The following is a 22,992-nucleotide window of genomic DNA, read 5'->3' on the forward strand; positions in this document are numbered from 1 at the left end:
CAGCTTTCCATCTAGTTCCCCAGCAAAATGTGGAAACTCTGGCAGCCTATGTCTTGATGGAAATGGGTACAAGATATGATTCAGTGTGAACTGGTCTTCTCCAAACTTCCCCCACAAAGCTGAGGCCAGAGAGATGGGGAAACCAAGAGCTCTGCTGTAGCCAGATGGCCTAGGATGGGCCTCAGGGCAGAGCGTCTGCTTGGAGGGCACCAAGAGCAAGGCAGAGCAGATCCAGAAGGAAAGTCCTGAAAACTGGTCAGAAGCACTTTGGTGGACCAGAATGAGGACACAGAATCAGCAAACAACAGATAAAATTCAGCCAGATGACTGTAGCAAAGTAGCCATGATCGGGGATGGCAATAAAACGAGACAGAGAATGCCACAGTGGAGAAATGAAGCTCCCTCCCCAGGATTCCGCTGGTTCAGGCAGGTTCCTAGCATTAGTGATGTCTGACAGCTGGAAACAGGGAGTTAGTTCGGGATGAATCTCAGTTACAGAGAGCAGGGGCAAGGTAGGGCCCCAGTTCAGGGGAACGGGTTGGGGGGGATCATTATTCTACTTAGATAAGTAGAATGTTGGAGGTGAGCCCTGTTTTCCTCATCTGGCTTGCTGCAGGTGCTTCTAGAGTAGTGCTCCACAAGTTCTCTAGCTGAGTATAGGCAGATGGGTTGGATTTGAGGGTGTGGGTGGCAAAAGTAATAAAAAGACCATTTACTGCATATTAAAACCCACAGTCTCCAAACCTGCTTTTCAGCAATGAAGGTAGTATTTGGGTATTTATTGCTTCCATTTCAGCATCTACTCAAGTGGTTCTAAAATTGAAGTTGGAAAAAAAAAATAAAATTGAAGTTGGAGAATTGATTAGTCATCAACCCTAATATCCCAGCAGGAGAAGACATGGGTTAAGTTTCTAAACTAGATTTCAAGGGCACAGCAGGCCAGTAGGAGAAAGTCAAGTCGGGCTGACTTTTTTTTGTGGGAGAAAACATGCTTGGATTACTGCATGACTGGGCCCAGACTTAATCTCAAGAGCTTGCAGCAGGGCAGAGCCCAAAGTGTGGGATCAGGGAGTCCCTGCTATGGAGAGGGAGATGGCAGGGGGTCTCAAAGATAGACAGGGCATGAGTGTAATCTCAGAATAACAGATCACCCATATATACAGAGTAATATGTCCAAGAATTTGTCATAAGCAAATTTTTCTTTGTGTCTCTGCACAGTGATCCCGCATCTCTTCCATAGGAATGAATTAAGGCCTATTTACTCTCCCCATCATGACTGTTGCTACATGCATTGTGTCACCTGTCAAGTTGAGTTCAGGGTCATATTCAGTCTCAGTCTAGTACATACATTTTTCTACACACACACACACACACACACACACACCCATTGTCCACATTTATTTTGCAAAAAAAAAAAAAAATTGTATGAGTCTGTGATTCTAGCTGAATGAGGAACATAAAACAAAGTTGGTGACTAAAGAAAAAATATGCTTTGTACAAGTTTAATTGAAGCAGAGTTTTGACAGGAGCTATGAAGATATTTGAAGAGTAGGGAAAGGCAGTAAATAGGCTTCAACCCTGGCCCTGTAACTTCTAAACGGGCAGCCTTCGGCAAATCATTCCTTTTTTGTAAGTCTCATTTTTCTCACTGGTAAAATTACAATACTAATGTCTTACTCAAAAAGAGCCTTGAAACTAAAATGACTAAATGTTTGTGAAAAGAATTGGCATACACCCAGCACATAGGATATACTTGAGCCTCTTGAGTTCATTCTGGATTGTGTTTTTAGCTTAAATTTTTTTAAGAATAATTATCATTCTTGTTTCACTTTTTTTCTCGTTCAACTAAAATGTGAGTCTCCCAAGGAATGAATTTAGAATGCCTGCATGACAGGAGTGCAGGGACTGAGTGTTTGCCGTGTTTTGTTTGATTTGGAATTGTAGAGCTCAATTAGGAATTAAGGTAAGCAGAGGGACAGAGCTATTAAGGAAATTGGAAGGGAACAGACAGTGCTGGAATGTGGCAACTCCTGTTTGATTTTAAATGTAAGTTAAATATTAATTTTTCTAAAAAAAAAAAACCACCCTCTTTCTCCATGGAGGCCTTTTTTTTTTTCTGATGCTGATAGATTGTTGGTCCCTTGCCTCTCACATTAACTTACTTGGAGGAAAAAAAAAAGTCTTCAGATGATTCTATTTGTGTAAGAAAAAAAATCTTCCAAACAGGCCCCTTGTCGCCAGCATCAACAGCAGCTGAACAGGGTTGGGTTGTTGCATAGTGAGAATAATTCCTTTCATTTTAAAGGAAATCAAAGATGTTTGGGGCAAGCAAGGGCCCTGGTCACACAAGATCAAAATAAGCAAATATTAGATTTGCTTATAGAAATTGTTGATCAAGTCTCCTGCTGAAGTCTGAGCATACTTTTTATTGTTCCGTAAAGATTTTGAAGGAATGAAAGAAATCAACTTTGAAAAACTATGCTGATTTGGAGAAAATAAGAATTCTTTCCTGCTGGAGGTTCCCTAAAGCAAGTGGGTATGATGATGCCTTCGACTTGCAAACAGAAGTCAAAAGGAAATTCAAGCTTCTGTCGAGATTTATTCCAAATATAATAAAAAAAGGAAGTGATTGAATCCCTTTAAAACTTTTGGATGGATTCTCTTGTGCTTGGGCTGTTCTCTGAATTTGTAAGGAATGGGGAACAAAAGCGAAATCGCACTCTCCCAGTTCATACCCATCTTAGCAGAAACTCCGACATCTGCCACTCCCAATAGCTCCCTTTTCCATATTATCTTTTTTTTCTCACTTTCATGCATTTTTGTTTCTTTTCCCTTTTTAAAAAATTCACAGAGCTATTATCATGCAATGCTCCCTGACATGCAGCATGCGTATTTTACATTTCAGTATTTAAAATGAATTGTGCTACTCCTGCCACTGCCTATCTATGTGACCTGTGGGCCTAAGCTTCCTAATGAGGATATAAGAAAAATTAATAAGATTTGCAGTTATGTTCTATCCCAGGGTTTCTCAACTTGGGCACTGTTGATACTTGAGGCTGGACAATTCTTTGTTGTAGGAGGCTCTCCCATTTTTTATGGGATGGTTAGCACCATGCCCAGCCTCTACCCATTAGATGCCAATAATACAACTGTACTCCTCTAGGTGTGACAACCAGTAAGGTCTCCTGGTGGTGGTGGTGGGAACATCACTAACTATAACAGTGGTTCTTAAACTTTGGAGAATATAGAACCCTGGGGAGACTTGGTAGACAAGTTTCTACAGACTTGGTAGATTCTACTTCAAGAAGCCAGGGTCTCTGTGTCTTTTAATAGTATTTGGATACCTAACATAATTTGAGAACCACTGTCCATAAGGAATTGTATTGATGAAGTGATTCTCAAACTATTAATCTTGCACAAAGAGCCTCAGGAACTTGTTAGAGTTCACGGAAGGAAGGAAAGAACCAATCATCAAGGGATTTGTTAGAAAAGCACATTTTTAGGCTCCACCTCAGATTTAGTGAGTCAGAAATGCTGGGATATGACTCAATTCTCTAAGAAATGGCTCAGGTGAAGAATATGCACATTATTGGTATACCCAACAAGACATTAAGAAGTATGAGAGAGGGATCCCTGGTGCAGCGGTTTGGCGCCGGCCTTTGGCCCAGGGCGCAATCCTGGAGACCCCGGATCGGATCCCACATCAGGCTCCCGGTGCATGGAGCCTGCCTTCTCCCTCTGCCTGTGTCTCTGCCCCTCTCTCTCTCTCTCTCTGTGACTATCATAAATAAATAAAAATTTAAAAAAATATTATAAGAAGTTTGAGAGACCCAGAGAGAACTGCCTTTTTCAACACAGATTGAGGCCATTGGGCAGAGCGTTGTCTGGAACCAACTTCTCCATCCTGCATGGCTCTTATCACCTTATAGTCATGAACATTTGTTCTGATCCAACCTTACAAGGATTGTCCTTCTTGGGGAGCAGGTATTTGAGGGATGGCATATCTCCAACTCATCAAGCCTCCAGTACCTGGAGTCCTGACCCATAGACTTACTCTTTGGAATATGGTATTCACTCTAGACTGGTGGGTCTCTATCTAGGTTTCATCTTTGAATCATGTAGGGAACTTAAAAATAACAAAACCCAACTCTCTGCTGAGGCCATACCCCTCAGCAATTAAAATTAATTAATAACCAATTAAATAAGATAAAATTAACCAATTAATAACAAATTAAATTAGAATCTCTCTGAGTGAGAGCTGGAGAGCAGTATTTTTTTGCCCTGATTCTCAGGTGATTCCAATGTTCAAGCAATTCTGAGATGTCAGTGAAATGCTTCCAAAGTCATGTGGGTTTGTATAGAGGGAAATAAGACAGAAAGATAGAAGATTTGAAGACACATGGGTAGTTTTGGGGATCAGTAGACTGTTTGGTATGGCTACAGACTCTAAGCTTTTGATTCTGTGCCGATAATTGTGCTTCCCCTAAGTTTTCCTAGATCCTTCCACTAGAAGCCATCTTTACAGGTTCTGCATGTCTGTAGTACTTGGAAACTAACATGTACCACATTCTACTGTTGCAGGGTTCTTGTCTCACAGATTTGAAGAATAAATCTCCTGGACACAAGAGGGTGAAGTGAAAGTTCATTAAGCCAAGGTGAAAACAGAAGGGAAAGAAAAAAAAGCTCTCTCTAGAGTGACAGGGGTCTGAATGGGTTGCTACTGAGGGCTGAGTAGCAACCCATTTTATAGTCAGACTTTTATTTAAAAAAATACTGACAAGGAAACTTGGTAAATTTCTTGTCAATATCACAATAGATTTGTGACTATCAGGAGAATATCCTGTCTATATTTAGAACCAACATGGTAGACTTGTAAATATCCTAACAAGCAAGGATTTCCCTTCTCTCTAGTTAATATCTCCTTTGTAACATTTCTCCACATCTGGGATTTCTGTGAGCCTGCAGCCCCCTGCATGAGCCTAGTCATGTAGCTCCCTACCTGTCTGTCCCTGCCTAGCTTGGGCTGTCCCTTACTCTCTACCTTGTTTTATAGTACCATATATTAAGTTGGTCTCTTTGAAAACATTGTAAACTTCCAAGGATAAGAACCCTGGCTTAGGAAGCCTGGGTGGCTCAGCTGGTTGAGCCTCTGCCTTTGGCTCAGGTCATGACCTCAGGGTCCTAGGATGGAGTCCCCTATCAGGCTGCCTTCTCAGTGGGGAGTCTGCTTCTCTCTCTCTTTCTCAAAACAAACTCTTTAACAACAACAAAAGAACCCTGGCTTAGTCATCTCTTCTTTCCCTAGAATACCTACTTGAGAGTAGGCATCCGAAGATAGGAATTTAATTGACATAAAATGATGTGGAAATGACACAGAATGCAGGGATAACTTCTAGCAAAGCCTCCTGGCACTTTATCCCCAGTCACAGAGCAGAACTTCCCAGCCTGGTGTGCTTTAAAACCTTCCACAAGTGCACTGATAACTCTGGATTCTGAGTCTTATCTGAGAAGAGAGATAATCCCTAGAGAAGAAGTCTGGGTGGATGACCCAAGAGCAAATTCTGGCACAGTGAACATTCAAATCCTTCAGTACACACTCAACTCCAATTTGGAGCTTTTCCATCAGTGGGATGAGCCAGAATGAGTGAGGTTTGGTGGAGAAAAATAATAACAGCATGATTCGTTGGTGTCTCTTGGAATTACAAAGCCAAGGCTGTTCATGGTCAGAGCGGTCAAACCCACCAAAATGAATGAAGGAATGAGCCTAAAACTCTGGCAACCTCCTCAGCATAGCGCGGACTCCACACCGAAGACTTTCTGAACACTCCTATCAACTACATGATACACGTAGCTCTTCCCCGTCACCCCTCCCTTTTGCTCACCATCCCAGTGGCCAAGGAGGCTTTGGGGAAACTGCCAAGGGGACTAGGAGAACGCAGGAACGCCTTCAGGAGGCAGGCTGGAGTCAAGGGGCCGGTGAGTAAGCTCTCCGGAATCTTTGGGACAGGTTGGAGCCAAGGAACACGAAAAAGGGGGAACACCGTGGCTAGGAGCTATTTATGGGGGAGGAGAAGCGGAGGAGCAGGAAAGCCTCCAGTGAAAGCGTCTTGGGAGTCTGGCAGCCTTTTCTTTGCACCTTCTCATCCCTAGATTGATGCTCATCGCCTAAGTCCTAGGGGTACCCGGATTTTAAATTGCCTCTGTTCAATTCTTACAGTTAAGAATTCCTATCTGAAAACCATGTGACGTGTTGGGACATTTGTTGTAGAGAAGCCCAGCAGAGGCTCAGTCGCTCAAGGTCACACAGGCCGACTCTGAGGACAGTCACACCTTCCTCCAAGGGGTCCTCTAGGTCTTTTGATACCGCCTGGTGGGCGACTGTGCCCCCCCCTTGCCCCTACCCCTGGCTCCTGCAAAGTGGGGTGAGAGGGCAAGGGAGAGACCCCTCCTAAGGGGAGGAGCAGCAGGCTTTGATTCTCTGCGTGGTTCCTTTGGCCTTTTCACGGTTCTATACACCTGACCTCATCGCCTTTCTCCTCAAGACTCGCCCCCGGGCCAACTGGTCCCTTGGTGCTTTGTCGCCAGCCTGAGATGGGGCGCCAGCGCCTGCTCGGAAGGTGAAGGGCTCCGCACACTGCGACGGGGCCACACGCTGCAGAAAGTGACCAGAGCGCTGACCTCCCCGAGCCGGACTGCCCTCCGCCCCACCAAGGGAGCACCCCGTCCGGTCGGCCACGCGCAAGGGAGACGCGTGCAAGGCTCGGGCCCGGGCGGGCCTCCAGCGCGCCGGCTCCCGGGCTGCAGGGCGAGCGGCTCGCGGAGGCTCGGGCGGCAGGAGGAGCGTGTGAGCTGTGGGCGTCCCTTTAAGAGCGGCCGGCGGACCCGGCCTCCGCCTCTCAGTCCGCGGAGCGCGCCGGCGGCCACCTGGGCTCGCGGCGGCCGGATCGCGGCAGGGGCGGGAGAGGGGCCCCGACGCCAGGTGCCGGGAGCCGCGGGGCGCGGGGCCGGCCGGAGGATGCGGGAGCGCATCTGGGCGCCGCTGCCGCTGCCGCTGCTGCCGCTGCTGCTGCTGCTCCCGCCGCTGCTGTGGGGCGGCCCCCCGGACAGCCCGCGCCCGGAGGCGCAGCGCGAGCCCGGGCCCCTGCAGCCCTTCGACCTGCTCTACACCAGCGGCGTGGCCGCCTACTACAGCGAGGACTACGAGCGAGCCGTGCGCGACCTGGAAGCGGCGCTGCGCAGCCACCGGCGCCTGCGGGAGGTCCGCGCGCTCTGCGCCCGCCGCTGCGCCGCCCGCAGCCCGCTCGCGCCCCCCGGCGCCGGCCCCGCGGCCGAGCTGCCCTTCTTCCGCGCGCTGCTGGAGCGCGCCCGCTGCGCCCGCCGCTGCCAGGCCGAGCGCCTCGGGGGCCCCGCGTCCCGCCACCGCGTCAGCGACGATGTGCGCAGCGACTTCCAGCGCAGAGTGCCCTACAACTACCTGCAGCGGGCCTACATCAAGGTACCCAGAGCGCACAGCTCGGCCCCCCCCTTCGAGCCCTCCCCAAGGTGCCCAGGGCGCACAGCTCGGTCCCCCCCTTCGAGCCCTCCCCAAGGTGCCCAGAGTACACAGCTCGGCCCCCCCCCAACCCTCCCCAAGGTGCCCAGGGCGCACAGCTCGGACCCCCCCCCTCGAGCCCTCCCCAGGGTGCCCAGGGAGCACAGCTCGGTCCCCTCCTCGAACCCTCCCCAAGGTACCCAGAGCGCACAGCTCGCGCCCCCCCCCCCCCCCCGCCCTCACCAAGGTGCCGAGGGCGCACAGATCGCGATCCCCCCAGCCCTCCCCAAGGTGCCCAGGGAGCACAGCTCGCGCCCCCCAGCCCTCCCCAAGGTGCCCAGGGAGCACAGCTCGCGCCCCCCAGCCCTCCCCAAGGTGCCCAGGGCGCGCAGCTCGCGCCCCCCCCCCCAGCCCTCCCCAAGGTGCCCAGGGCGCGCAGCTCACACCCCCCCCCCGGAGCTCTCCCCAAGGTGCCCAGGGCGCACAGCTCGCTCCTCTGCCCTAGCCCTCCCCAAGGTGCCCAGATCGCCCAGTTCACGCCCCCACTCTCTGGAGCCCTCCCCACTGCCTCAGTCCCCTTGGCGCTCTGCTCCGTAACCTCTCAGTGCCGGTCTCCTTTAACCTGCCGGTCCTGTGTTCGTGCATCTCCTATCTGGTCGCCCAGGCTCCCTAACACACACCAGATGGGACCTGCTCAAGCCATTAGCTCGTTGGGCATCAACTTGTCTCTGGAAAAGAGGACTACACTGACGAGACGATGCTTGAAGTATCCATTCAGCACTGACTTCGGAGACTTTGGCAGAGCTGGGTCTAGCATAAGGTCTTCTCTTGCTTCATTTCTTGGTCTAACCTCACCCCCGTTTCCCTTCGACTCCACTCTCATCCCTCCTACACTCCAGTCTGCACCTTTTCTCTGAAGTTTACAAGAAAACATGCTCCAAATAGCAGGGTTAAAAGTTGACTTGCTCTGAAACAAATTTGGTGTCCTCTCTTCTCCCCCGCACTTACAAAACAGTAAAGATCAAAAGTAGGGGAGAAGGTGTGGTGGAAGGAGGTGAATCTGTGTGAGGCAATCTCACTCAAAGCGTCTACCCAAAGTGCTGACTTTTCCTCCAGAAGACCTTTGGTAGAGGATTTCCAGTTTCTGGAAATAAGCATTGGAGTTATTTGACATCAGATGCCTAATACTCTCCTTTAGGTTTAATTTCTGTGTATTCAATCTGCCTGAAGTTTGTGTTAGGAGATAAACGGTGTATATTGGCATTTTATCCGTATCCACAATTTTGATGATCCAAAGAGAATTTAGTTTGAGTTTCTGGAACACCCCCCCCCCCCCCCCCCCCCCCGGTAATTCATGTTGCTCTGAACTTACACTTTCTCCCCCATCCCCCATTTTCTGGCTTTTTATGTCAATATATCACTGTCCCCTCTGCACCTGCTAAAGTGGCTTAGTGGGTTGTCCTACAGTAGCGTTAGCCAATACACCAGGCTACATTTCTCGGATCGCAGAAGTGCACACCATGTACAGATACATGTGCACACCATCCTACGAGGTCTGCGCTCTCGTGGGAGGGACACTGGAGATTTGCAGTTGTTTGTGGAGCTCAGGAAATCACAGCCGAGGCTAATACTTAACTTCCACTGCTGTGGTTGAGAGGCTGGAGTTCACTAGACTAATACAACTTGGGCGAGAAATAAGGATCAAGCCTGAATCCTTTGCAGGATTCTCTTCTGCTTGCTTTTGCCTCTTGATGAATTTGCTAAACCATGTGTTAAGTATAAGCCTGATATTTTTTGGATGAATAGTGTAATTTTTCGTGGTCTTGGAGAAATCAGTCAATAGTCAAGAGAGAGGAGACCTTGAGTGCCCGACAGCCGAAGATCTGCTGAGTCAGTTTGCAGAACAGAACGTGGGTGGCCGAGTTTGGTCTTGATAGCACAGTCTTCCTGGTGGGAGTCTCAGATGTGAGGTTGGCAGTCCTGCTCATAGTTCTGTCGCACATCTTGGGGAGATTTTCCTTTTTCATGTCTGGAGAAGGAATGCATATTCCTTTTCAGTCCTGTAAAAATAAATAACCATGAGGCAACTCTTACGATGTGGATTTCTTCAGTTCTGTAATTAAGCTCCCCTCACTGTTCATGTTATGTTGATCAGTGATTCTGCTTCAGTCCTCTGGTCTGGTTGGAAGTCAAGTTATAGGTTTGACATGTATAGGTCAAGTAAGAGGTGAAGTTATAGGTTTGACATGCCTCAAATTTTTAGCTCTGAATTGGTTATAGGAATTAGTCACTTGTGGGCACCTCTGTGGGTGAACTGTTGGGTGTGATCCAATGAACCAACGTAGTTTAAGAAGTTCTCCCCAAAATATGTGAACCCATGTGCTAATTTCTGTTTCGCCAGCAGTGTTTCTGAGGGCAGCACAATTATCGTCTCCCTTTTTACGTCGACTCTAATAAGCAAAGTTTCTTGGATCTACATAATTGATAATCTCTGAAAGAGGAGATACTTGTATTTCTTTGGAAGTTCATTTTTGATTTTTTTTAAATTTTTTTTTTTTTATTTATGAGAGAGAGAGAGAGAGAGAGAGAGAGAGAGAGGCAGAGACACAGGCAGAGGGAGAAGCAGGCTCCATGCACCGGGAGCCCGATGTGGGATTCGATCCCGGGTCTCCAGGATCGCGCCCTGGGCCAAAGGCAGGCGCCAAACTGCTGCGCCACCCAGGGATCCCTGGAAGTTCATTTTTGATGGTTGAGTTTGTAGGAGTGTGTCTGGGAACGTGTAAAAGGTGTTCCGCGGTTCCTCCCTCCCCTCTCCCAAGAACGCCGCAGTTTCAGCCTCTGCTTGGCTTCCTGGGAATTTTAATCATAAACACATGCATGCACGCACGCACCCATGCATGCAGACACCATCCTTTGAGATTAAAACAAAACTCTCAAATAATAACAAAGTGTAGTCAGGCTCTGACAAGTGTGGATTCAGAAGTATTTACTCCCCGATTATAGAATGTGAATGTGTCTGGCTGTGCCTGGATATGAGCATGGCCCCTTATGTCCTTAAGTTGCTTTTGACATCAGGGACTCCATTTGCACTTCCCAGAGGATAATCCTGGGCCACACTAAATCCAGCGAGGAGTTTACAGTCAGAATTTGAGAACTTGGAAATCCATAATATGGTCAGAACTAGTGGGCTGCCTAGAAATAAGGAAGTACAGTTATTCGCATGTCAGGATTTACCAGCTGTAGGTGCTCTCAGGAGTTGGTGAGCCTCTGATGGAAGCAGATCCTTTATACTCATGTGTTGGAGAGGAAGAGGCATTGAGAATTAGGAAATCCAAGTCCCTGTAAGTTCAGTTGGTCATGTCACTGATGAGGGGAGGGAAAGGGACTCTTTCAGTGTTACATATTGAATGGCAAAGCCAACACGGTTTGATGAAATGAGCACAGGGCGGTAGTCGGGAGTCTCACCTTTGCCAGTAACGGATGCCCATGCTTGTACTGTGCCTGCTGCCCCATTGGGTCGCCTCAGGTCCCAGGCAATGCTGCAGTCCCCAGGGCTATCCCTCTGCCAGATTTGGACAGCTCCAGGGATGAGTAGGTCCTTATCCTGGGGTGTAGCAGACACTCCCTGCATGTCTCTTAAGCTGGGCTCTGTAGAATCTTCCTTGAGAGCTGGCATGTTGGGAATTGGTCTGGACAGCTATGAGGCAGCAGCTCCACTTGGTTCCTAGCCACACCTTTCTGTTTAAGTGCATGGTGAGACTCCTCAAACTTTGATGTTTATCGGATTATAAGATATAACTCATGATTCATTGCCCAAAGCCTAAAATAGAACTTTCCTTATAGTATTGTTTGCTCAGAAACCTTCCATGGTTTCTCCTTGCTGCCTTATAAAGTGCACAGAGTTAAGTGCGGCATCCACAGCCCGGCTTCCCCTTAACTTCCTGGCACTATCCCCCTCACTGACCACCCTCTAGCCTGAGCCAACCATGGCTGCTTGGTCTCAGGTAGCTGATACTTTTGCATATCTAGGCTTTGTTTATTCTCTAGAAGGCATGTGGGCTCTAGCATGGGATGGATCTAGAATTGAAATTTATCTCCTCAAAAAAAAAAAAAAAAGAAACTTATCTCCTCAATCTCTGGCTGTGTGACCTTGAGCAAATTACATAAACTTTCTGAGCTTTACTTCCTCCCTATGCCACATGGGGTGATAAGAGGACTTATCTGATTGGTTTAGGTTAGGTTTAAGGGAAGATTTGCATAAAGTACTCAGGAGGGCCTATTTCTCAAAACAACAACAACAACAACAAAACCCAAAACAATGGAGACAGCTTCTTTCTTCTTATTAGTTACAGTAATAGATTTTCTCTCCTCCTGTACATGTTCAAATGGTCACTCTCCTAACACAAATATACCTGCTTCTGTGAGGCCCTCCTTCATGCCCTCTGCAACTCCCAAGAGAACACCCTTCCTGCCTCCTTTGCATGTCCACAGCAAGGAATTTCTTCCTTTCATAACATGTTTCATTTTTAACCTTGTTTCCTGAAAATTCATACCTATCACTTACCTGAGCTCCTTGACATCAAGAACTGTCTTAGTCGTTTTTGCATATCCTAAAGTGGGAGTTTCCGATCTGGATGATTTAATAGATGAGTGATTATTATTAATCATCTGGGCATTAAAAATATGATTTAAAAAATATATGATTTAAAATTAAAGATTTAGGTATAGTAGGTCTGAGTTGGTCCTTAGCATCTATATTCCCCCTGAATATCTTAACACAGAGGGCAGTTGCAACAAATGCTCAGTGTATGTTTGTTGAATCAATAATAGCTTGGTTTCTTGCATGTGAAATATTGTAGAGAAAGATCTCTGAATGGCAGCAGGAGGTGTTGTCACACGACTTATTCAGTTTCCCTGCTGATCAGAGGCTGGAGATAGTTACAGAAAGACAAGATTCCTTGACTTCTCACTCTTTTCTACTTGTAAGTTCTGGTGAATATTGCAGACCTCTGTTCCTTTCTCCTTCGTCTTTCTCTCCTAATTTAATTACTACTTAAAGCTATGTTTCAGAATACCCTTGGTTGACCTATTGTGCCTACATTCTATATATTTGTTGAATTTAAACAAATGTAAGAGAGGGAGGTTTTTTCCTCATTTCTGTGATCTATAATCAGGACTAGTTTGACAGTGACTGTTTTTCTCCCACCGTTCCCAGCCATTCAATAAAAAACAAAAAAACAGCAAAAAACTAGTGGCGCTTATTTATTTTTTTTACTTAAAACAAGCTTACCCCTGCCTGTTTTGTTTCTGAGTTGGTGCTTTGGGCCATTTGACCTTTGTTTTTCTTCTCAGAATTAAAGCGGGGGTGGGGGGGGGGAGGAAATAGCAATTAAGTTAGGCAATCCTATCTCCCTCCTGAAGTCATCTCCCTAAACTCCCTTTTTCTTGACCATAATCTATTTTATTAGTGGTTTCTCAAAAAAAAAAAAAAGTAAACTCAAGGAACTTTCTCACTTTTATTCTGCTTTATCAACTTTTTTTCTTTCTAGATGAATGCCTTAACAAGACAAAACAAACAGAAAATGGAAACCCTAGGTCACACTGCACAATATAAATCCCGTTAGTTCAGAATAAAAATCTTTTTTGTATCCCGTTTTTAAATCTCTCTTTTTTTTTAACCTAAATGTAGACTGTGTACATTTTGCCCCCCAAATTATTTCAAATAGGAAGTCAAATTTATGTCTTCTTGAGATAGCTGTCCTGGAATTGTCCTAGGGATTATTTCCTCAGATGATGAGGCCCTTTTTTTTTTTTTTTGGTGGGTCTCACAATTTCACAATTGAGCCTTTTTTAATGCTTGAGTCATCAAAATCCACTAGTACCATCTTTCTGTCCCATTTCTTAGGAAGGAAATATGGGAAATTGTTTGTCTAGCAGCTTTTAGGTCCTTTGAGCCAAGTAATCAGAATCTTAGTTGTCTCCCAGAGGGCTGGCCATGTGGAGTCCCGGCCAGCTACTGAGATGACAAATAGTGCCACAGAGGCTTTCTTTTCTTTTCTTTTCATTCTTTCTTTCTTTTTTTTTTTTTTTTTTAAGATCTTATTTATTTATTCATGAGAGACACACAGAGAGAGGCAGAGACACAGGCAGAAGGAGAAGCAGGCTCCCTGTGGGGAGCCTGATGCAGGACTGGATCCCAGGACCCCAGGATCAGGACCTGAGCCAAAGGTAGATGCTCAGTCACTGAGCCACCCAGGTGTCCTGCCACAGACGCTTTCAAATTCAGTTTGATCAGAGTAGCAACTGCTTACAAGTTTTCTCCTCAGTCTGGGGAATCAGGGATTCCTTTACAGGTTTTAATCAAGGAAAGCAATAAACTGCTGGTCTTTCTTCACAGATCCCCTGTCTGAGAATCGAATGTATTCTGTTGCTAATACCATTTGCTCATGGATAAACTCCAAAGGGAAAGCTGCGTGGACATCCTTTGGGAATGTTTAATAAAATGTCAGCTTGCTTCACTGGGGGAGCATGATAACGTTCTGAAAGGGGGAGGGGGGTAGGTTCACCTAAAATGAAAATCCACTATAGTAGTGGTTTCCTTTGCCAAGGAATTGAGTAAACTGGATTTCTTAGAATCACACACAGATCTTCAAGCTGGGAGAGAGAGATAAGTGTTTTTGCTCCAGAAATGTGGTTTAGCAAGGGTAATATTAGACAGGCATGGACTTCATGACCAGAGAGGGTGGGTGCAGCACTGTTACTTAATAGCTGATGACCCTGGTCTCAGACTTTCCATGACAGATCAAGAAGAATCGGGGCGCCTGGGCGGCTCAGGGGTTGAGTGTCTGCCTTTGGCTCAGGTTGTGATCCCAGGGTCCTGGGATCGAGTCCTGCATCAGGCCCCCTGCAGGGAGCCTGCTTCTCCTTCTGCCTGTGTCTCTGCCTCTCTCTCTGGGTCTCTCATGAGTGAGTGAATAAAACCTTAAAAAAAGAAAAAAAAAAAAAAAGGAAAGAGTCAGTAGGTGGAGGTGCATGCAGAAGGTAGGTGTTCTAATGTATGGCCAGTGCTTTTTCCAGGCTCTACGCTGTGGGCATGGCTCCCTCCTGAAGGGTAGCGTCTGCTGAATCAGGGGTACAACGGAGACCTATGGTGGGCCGATGGCCTTCAGAGACAGAGCAACCACAAGGCATAGCTTCCTGGACTGCCCTACCCACCCTGCATTTTCATTCACATGATGCATAGGCCACTCAGCCAAGAGTCATCGTTGTCTGGTGGAACAGTTTGCATTTCTCATTAGGAAAAATAATGTCTCCTGTCTTGTTTTCCATTCAGCTGTTCTCTATAATTCTTTTTCTGTCCTTTTATGCATCCCTCCTTTTCCTGCTGTCTGACTTCCTAGCTGTGTAATTCCATGAGGCCTAACTCTCGTTTGCCAAATGGCCCAAACGCCTCTTTAAAAAATGATTTGCTATGCTTGAGTGCTGAGTATGATATTTGGTTTTTAGGACTGAAGGGGGATGCAGACTATTGTCAGAACAAGCTGGTTTCACTTGGCTATACCCCTCTCTGCTGTATTTTACTATTTGTACCTAACTTCTCTGTTTCTACCTCTCCTCCCTCATTCCTTGTCCTATCAGTGATCCACACAGTGCAATCACATCTAAAAAGGAGAAGATGGAAGGGGTTGATGGAGGAGAGAGAAAAGCAGGTAGTGGTAGAGGCAATATCAGGTTTCTGGTTCTACTGAAATGAAGGCCACAGAGCCTCTTATTTAACTGGATACTTGGTGTCTACTTCCATGAAACTTTATTTATGTCGCTTTCCCTGTATGCTTTGTGCAAGACTTGGGCATATGCTGGGAAGATGTTCCCCTCCCCTCCCGGCTTCCCATGTTTCTGCAGCTGCTCAATTGCCACATCCATGGAACATCGGTGTTAACAACCATCCCATTTTACAGATGGGAAAATAAAGCCTCCTTTATTTTCCCCTAAAGCCTGGAGCCTTTATTTTGCCATCTGAAAACACAGACTCAACCAAATTAAAATGAAACACATTATTTGCTAAATGGAATAAATGCTGAAATTCTACTCACTTCTGAGAAAAACTCAAGAATAGGAATCTAGGTTGTTGCTCTTCCCCAGTAAGCCTAACAAAAATGAGTGAGGCGGAGACTCTCTTTGGAAAGGGAATGAAGAAATAAAACCAGAGCGAGGGAGACCCAAGATGTCAGATTTTCCAGGAGTTCAAAAGTATCAGAATGATCCTCCTGGAATCCATTTATCTGCAAAGAGTGGATTCAATTTTTGTGCAAGTAATGGGATACTGCTGAGGATCGCAGTGTAATTAGACTGGAACTCAGGAAAGGACCAGAGAAAAGCAGGAGATAGAATGAAATAAATAAATCCAAAGCAAAACAGAGAAACTGTTAATAAACCTTCAATCACCAAAACGTTAAGTGAGCCCATTTTGATTTATTTTTCCTCCTTGCATGTTAAATTTTTAGCTCTTGCTCTGCCAAGATCAATAGGCTTGCATGAAGAAATCAACACATAATTAGGACTCCAGACACAGTGAATTACTCTAAAACCAGATTTGGCTGTTTTTAGAAGAATGACCTCGAATTATGGTATCAAAGACTAATCCAGAAGACCATACTAATTATTTTCCCCCTGAAGCAAGAGCTATTTCTTAATATTTTTTAGATTGAATCCAGGATCAATAATCAGCATTTGATTCTAGCATATGGCATTTAGAAATGCCACCAGGGACAGAGTGTACAGTCAATCGTTGTTTCTACAGGATCGCCAAAGGCTCATTTACGCAGTGGAGTCTGCAGGACTTCAGGTCAGTAGGCATTTAAGCTGGAGTTTACAAATCTTGGCCTATTGATATTTTGGGATGAATAATTCTTTGTTGTGATGGGCTGTCCTGTACATTTTAGGACAGTTAGCAGCATCCCTGGGCTTTAGCTACTAGATAGCAATAGCAACACTTTCAAGCCCCCTCCCAGCTATGACAACAAAAACTTCATACATTGCAGAAAGTCTCTTGGGGGTCAAAATCACTTCACATCAGGAACCACTGACTTAAATATTTAGCCATATTTTAGATAACTGGGCATTAAGGTTAGGCAAGTATAAAGCAAGTTTTTGACGATATATGCTGGAGGGCAGTATGCTCACTGATCATGATATTAATGAAAATGAGAATGTTTGGCTATAATTTGACACCCTTTATGGGGGAAACCCATTGGAAATAGAGCTATTTCTCCAAGATGCAAACCACTGGGCTCATCTCCTATGAGCCACGGTCCTCCCCCGTGGGTGCACTAATTCAGCTGGTGTGAGAGAGCAGAGGCTCTGGTTTCTCTCTACTTACACTTATCAACTGAATGCGATAGGACAGGTTGCTTTAGCAATACAAGCCAACACTCCTTAGTTCTAAACTCCAGACTCCAGGATTAACTTACATCACTTCCTACTCGGAGTATACCCAAACCCAATCATTTAAAAGTAGTTCACTGCAACTCTTCATTTTCTTGCAGTTAGCTCTGTGTTACATGTAATCCTAGGAAACAGCTGGACTCAAACCCTAAACAGAGGAAGTCTGAAAAGCGGGGAATATAAATAAGAGGGCATCAGGGGCAAGAAGAAATGACACAGATTTCGAGAAAGAGAGAGTCAGAGTGGTTCCCAGTCTGTTACACCACAAGCTGGGTGGCTTATCGACAGGAGAAATCTCTCTCCCAGTTCTGGAGAGATCATGGCATGTAGATGCAGTGTCTGGTGGGAGACCTGCTTTGCTGTAACCTCACATGGCTGAAGGGGCCAGGGAGCTTTCTAGAGTCACGATTATAATAAAGGTCACTAATCCCATAAGTGAGGACTCCGCCTTCACAACCTAATAACTGCCCAAATGCCCATCTCCTGATACCATCACCTGGGGGACTAGGTTTCAACATACGAATTTCAAGAGGACACAGACATTCAGACCCCAAAGGGAGAGAAATAAAGGGAGAAAGATGAAGAGTTGATAGAAACAAGGAAAACAAGAGCAGGGGCGCTCAGGTGGCTCAGTGGTCAAGTGTCTGCCTTCAGCTCGGGTCATGATCCCCGGGTCCTGGGATGGAGTCCCACAGCGGGCTCCCCGCAGGGAGCCTGCTTCTCCCTCTGCCTGTGTCTCTGCCTCTCTCTGTGTCTCTCATGAATAAATAAATAAAATCTTAAAAAAAAATAGGAAAACAAGAGCAATGAAATCAAAAGTTCAGGCAGGGTCCCACACGTGAAAGGAAGTGGCAGGAAGCAGCAGGTGAGTGTCACACGCTGACTTCCATGTCTGTCCTAAAATCAGTCGTTCCGAAGCAGATGTTAGTCCTGCAGTGTCATAGCAGAGATGGTGGGAAAGCTGGAGGATTAACTGAATCCACAGTACATGTTTTTTTTTTTTTTTTAAGAGTACATTTGATTGATCATAGGTGTTAAAAGAATGTGTCTTAGTCTGAGGCTTGAAAAAAAATCAATATATGGTGATATATGAAATGCTACCTTTAAGGAAATTTCACCAATAATTACAGTTATAAAATGCAGTGCCTCAAAAGCGAAGTCCAAGTAAATTGTGGTTTCAGTGACTTTTTAAGTTTGTTAAGGGAAATGCCATTTTGCCACTTCTGGTTTCTTTGAAATCCTAGGAGCAGCTCAACCTTCCATTTTACGGTGTGCCAAGTTACTCACTGTCTTTATGATTCCGTGTCTAACCCTGTGAAAAGATAATGAAGTTACCTTAAAAGAACCGACCAGGGGGTGCCTGGGTAGCTCAGTTGGTTAAGCGTCTGCCTTTGACTCGGGTCATGACCTGGGGTCCTGGGATGGGGCTGGGAGTCTGGATCCCTGCCCATCGGGGAGACTGCTTCTTCCTCTCCTCCTCACTCATGCTCTCTCTCACTATCTCTGTTGCTAGCTCTACAAATAATTAAATCATAAATAAATAAATAAATAAATAAATAAATAAATAAATAAAGTCTTGACAATTAAAAAAAACATTCAGACTTAGCTTTGAGGCAGTATATTTTATAACCATAATTCTTAGTAATGATAGATATTATTTGTTTGCTGTTACTGTGTTTCAGGTATTACATTAAAAGCTTTACCAACTTTTCCCATCAAATTTTCTTAATCACCCTAATATAGATCTTAGCACAGTTGACTCTTGAACAACACAGGGGTTAAATGCACCGACTCCCACACAGTTGAAAATCCTCATACAAGTTTTGATCCCCCAACAACTTAACTACTAATGGTTTACAATCGTCCTGAAGCCTTTACCAGTAGCCTCGACAGTCAGTTCAGAGGTATTTTATATGTTACGTGTATTATATACTGTATTCTTACAAGAAGTAAGCTAGAGAAAATGTTATTAAGAAAATCGTAAGAAGAAGGGGCACTTGAGTGGCTCAGTCGGTTAAGCATCCCCACTCCTGGTTTCCACTCAGGTCATGATCTCAGGGTCCCGAGATCGAGCCCAGTGTGGAGCTTCCTACTCTGTGCAGAGTCTGCTCAGGATTCCTCCTCTCTCCTTCTCTCTCTGCCCCTCCACCCACTTGCACATGCTAGTGCACTTGCTCTTTCTCTCTCTAAAATAAGTAAATCTTTAAAAGCAAAAATAAGATAAGGTGAAAATACATTTACAGTACCATGCTATGTTTACTGAAAAAAATCTGTAAGTGAACCTGAGCAGTTCAAACCTATGCTGTTCAGTGGTCAGTGCATAATTGTCATTTTGCTATAGGGACACTGAAGCTTAAAAGGTTAATATGTCTGGTGTCATACAGTTAGTACAATGTAACAGAGTCAGAACCTGAACCCAGGTTTTTCTGATGACAAAACCTGAGTTCTCATGTACTTCTCTTGGCTGGCGTTTTGGCATCAAACAGACCTGTATTCAAAAAGTCCTGCCTTTTAAGCATCGTGTGACCTGGGAAAACTCACCTATATGAGCCCAAGTTTCTTATCTGGAAAATGGGTGGTAGTTACACCTACTTTCCTGGGTTCTTGTGAGAAGTTATTAATGAAAACTGTGGGCTCACCTAGGTTGGCATTGACACAAAAATGCATATTCTTTGCCTCTTGGCATCTGGGTCGAGGGCAAATTGTGAGGAAAGGTGAAAGACAAAAGAGAAGTTAAGCCAGTATACCCTGATAAACTGAGAGGATGATTACACATGCAGTAGATACAGAAAACTCAGAGACACAAAAAACCCAAACCTGACCTGCTCAGTTCGAGCTACTGGCTTCGAGTTCAACTCTCTATACAATGGAGCCCTGCCTTCTTGCACCACTGGGCTAAAACAAAAATCATCTTCTGACCAGGCACTTGGGACTGTGTTATAAAAAGTCCTTTTGCTCTCTTCCCCACTATATTTTTGGACCTTTTGATTTCACAATTTCCTTGAGATTGTGGCCTCTTCTTTGTATTTTTCCAAAAAAAAGTTGACTCTCTTCAAACACATTCCAAACCTTCTCTGTTTCCTATTATTAGATAAAATCTCTTCCCTCAGACCAACAAGTCTTGGGAATTTTAAGTCCCTTGAGCCTCTTCTGCACCCTCATCTTGAGTACCCCTTGGGGATGGCCTACATTTGGGAATCCAAAAAATATCTCTTTATCACAGACCCCAAAAATGTGACTACTTCTTATATAACAGGTTATTGGGTGAGTAGCTCAAGTAACAATGGGGAGGTAATCAGTCTAGGATCAAGCAATATGGGCTTTATCTCTACTTTTATCACTGATGTTTCTCTCTAGCCCTTCAGGTGTCCTTTTGGACAAGGGCAACATTGGACCAGTTGGCCTAAGAGCTGGTTTCTCTCTGCCAGCCAGAGATTCTATGATACTTGAGTGGACTGGTACAGAGATTCAGCTGTCTGCCTGTGGAAAAGAAGAATATGATGAGAATCTAATGGAATACAAAGTAGAATGAGATACCAAGAATTTGAAAGGTCACAAGAAAGGATGTCCTTTCATTGTGTCTGATGCCAGTCCATCAGTGGAAGGAAAGGAGGTCACACTAGTATTAATTCAGTGGTACTTTTACAAGGTTATTAGATAAACCTGGGTTATGTTCAGGAAGGACAAAAAGATAGATAAAAGACTCAAAGCTATGTTTTATAAGAGAAAAGTTGAAATAGGGATGAAAAGACTAAAGAAAAAAGTTGTAGAATTTTGGACTGAAGAGCCAGGCCCATGCACGTAGCACAAGTTAAAGAGAACAAGATCTTGGCTCAAACATGGAAGATTTTCCTAACACCAAGAGCTTTTTAGATATTATCAGGAACCCCAGGAGAAGGTGTTTGAACATGAGTCTGACAAATGCTTAATAGGGAGGCTGCATTTAAGGTTCACGCACTGAAGTGATACTGAGATGGATAAGATTTAATTTTTTTTCCAATATAGACTTAATAAGACTCTACATTCTTATGAAATGAAAATTTCTCTTATACCCACAGATGAGCTATCATTAAATACTTTGCTTTTTAAAGTATTTTATTTATTTATGAGACACACACACACACACAGAGAGAGAGAGAGAGAGAGAAGCAGGCTCCATGCGGAGAGCCTGATGTGAGAGTCGATACCGGGTCTCCAGGATCATGCCCTGGGCTGAAGTAGGCACTAAACTGCTGAGCCACCTGGGCTGCCCTGAAATACTTTTTCATGGGGAAAGTCTCCATCTCTTTCTCTGTCCTGTTTCTCCATGCTGGCTTATGTAATCTGAGACCAGGGTCACCAGCACCTGCCGTATAAATAACTTACTTACAGGGTGTGAAAAAGGAAAAAGGAAAAAATAAAACAGCACACACTCATGTAATATTTAGCAGTAACAAGAGCCACGTGTATAAATCACATCAGTCCTCAGATTTCTGGCTCAGGTGTTTCTGAGGTAACAACTAAAGGGAATTGAGTTGCAATTACAGAGTACCACTGAGGGACGCCTGGATGGCTCAGCAGTTGAGCGTCTGCCTTCGGCTCAGGTCCTGATCCTGGGACCTGGGATCGAGTCCCACATGGGGCTCCCTGCGTGGAGTCTGCTTCTCTGTCTGCCTGTGTTTTTGCCTCTCTCTGTGTCTCTCATGAATAAATAAATAAAATCTTAAAAAAATTTAGAAAAAAAGGGTACTACTGAAAGTTTTTAATTGGATTAATAACAATGGATCAAAATATCCATGCTTAGGAGCTGACGGTGGGTACTCCTGTCTTAGCAGGCACATCATAGTGTACTTGGAAAACCCAGTTTTGTTTACAGAGCCTTTGCAGAGCTCTTCTAATTTGCCTTACTTGCATGCTATCCAGAGGCCTGTCCAAAAACCTGGCCATATTCCACACTGTACTTTGAGTTCTCAAGCCTTTGCCAAAGTTACTTCTCATCGGTTTCCTATATGGGTTTCTAGGGGTCTGCCTGGGACTGCCTGGTAAAGAATACTTAAAGGATGTTAAGTCATTCGTAAATATTTATAGAATCCCTTATCTGTCTCCCTCCTCTCTGAAATGGCTCCCTTACCCTCTAAATGGGAGGGGAAGTCATGCCTGCTACTCCCGGGGAAGAGGGCTGTGGAAGTCCAGGCTCTGTGCTCAACCAGCTGGCCAAGCAGGGGCGAGGAGGGTGAGCATGGTTTTTTCCCCGTTGTGTTTGGCTGAAGTAGGACACTTATTGTCACCAGCATTTCTATTCTGTTAATGCCTAACTTTTCTGGTCCTTTAGTTAGAGAAAACATGTTTCTGGGCTTGTTTTTTTGTTTTTTGTTTTTTGTTTTTGTTTTGTCAGTCCCCATTGGCATTTCCAGTGTGAGGCTTCTCCAAAGTTCCATCTGGGATATTTGGGAGACAAAAAGAAAATCCAGAAAATTCGCTATTATGTTCAAGTGCTGGGTCCCGAGCCAGTCCACCTTATTCATGCCACCTTTTGGTCCGTTACAGTATTTCCAGAGTTTTTAGGTGTAATTAATGAGACATCTAAGAAGAAATGAGTTTATTCCATCTTGTTCAGAACCATAAGTCTCCAGGCAGACTCTTTAAGTGATCTTTAAATTACCAGGATGATGATGAATGCAGTTTGGAGTGGGCCTGATTTCAAGACTCTGACAGAGCTGTTACCAGTGCTTTACTGCAAGAAGCTACGGAAAAATCTTTCTGATCTCTGACAAAAAAAGTCTTTAGTCAACCTTCTTTCATCAACACTGCATGAAATCTAAGTAAATCAACTGGACTGTGTCACTGTTCATTGTTGAGTATTCTTTTCTACTCCTGCTTTAAAAAGTCCTGCTTATAAAGAAGTCTCAGCACTTTTTGGTGAGTTACCACTAGCCTGCCCTTTCACTTGTTTATGGGTCCATAGAGGAGAGCCCTCAGGAACACCATGATTTAACTCTTCAAGATATGTAAATATTTGATCACCCTGGTCTATATTC

The 22,992-nt window shown here is 45.0% G+C and overlaps 1 protein-coding gene across 1 annotated transcript in view; it reads left to right on the forward strand.

Moving 5' to 3' along the window:
* Window positions 1–6,613: 6,613 nt before the first annotated feature.
* P3H2 (prolyl 3-hydroxylase 2) overlaps window positions 6,614–22,992 on the forward strand; it is a 149,602-nt gene continuing 133,223 nt past the window's right edge. The window contains exon 1 of the mRNA XM_026007357.2: window positions 6,614–7,495. Within this exon, the coding sequence (XP_025863142.2) occupies window positions 7,016–7,495 (480 nt within the window). The 5' untranslated portion in view covers window positions 6,614–7,015. The remainder of the gene's footprint in view (window positions 7,496–22,992) is intronic.

Source organism: Vulpes vulpes, chromosome 3 (genome assembly GCF_048418805.1).
Source record: "Vulpes vulpes isolate BD-2025 chromosome 3, VulVul3, whole genome shotgun sequence".
Classification (NCBI taxonomy): Eukaryota; Metazoa; Chordata; class Mammalia; order Carnivora; family Canidae; genus Vulpes; species Vulpes vulpes.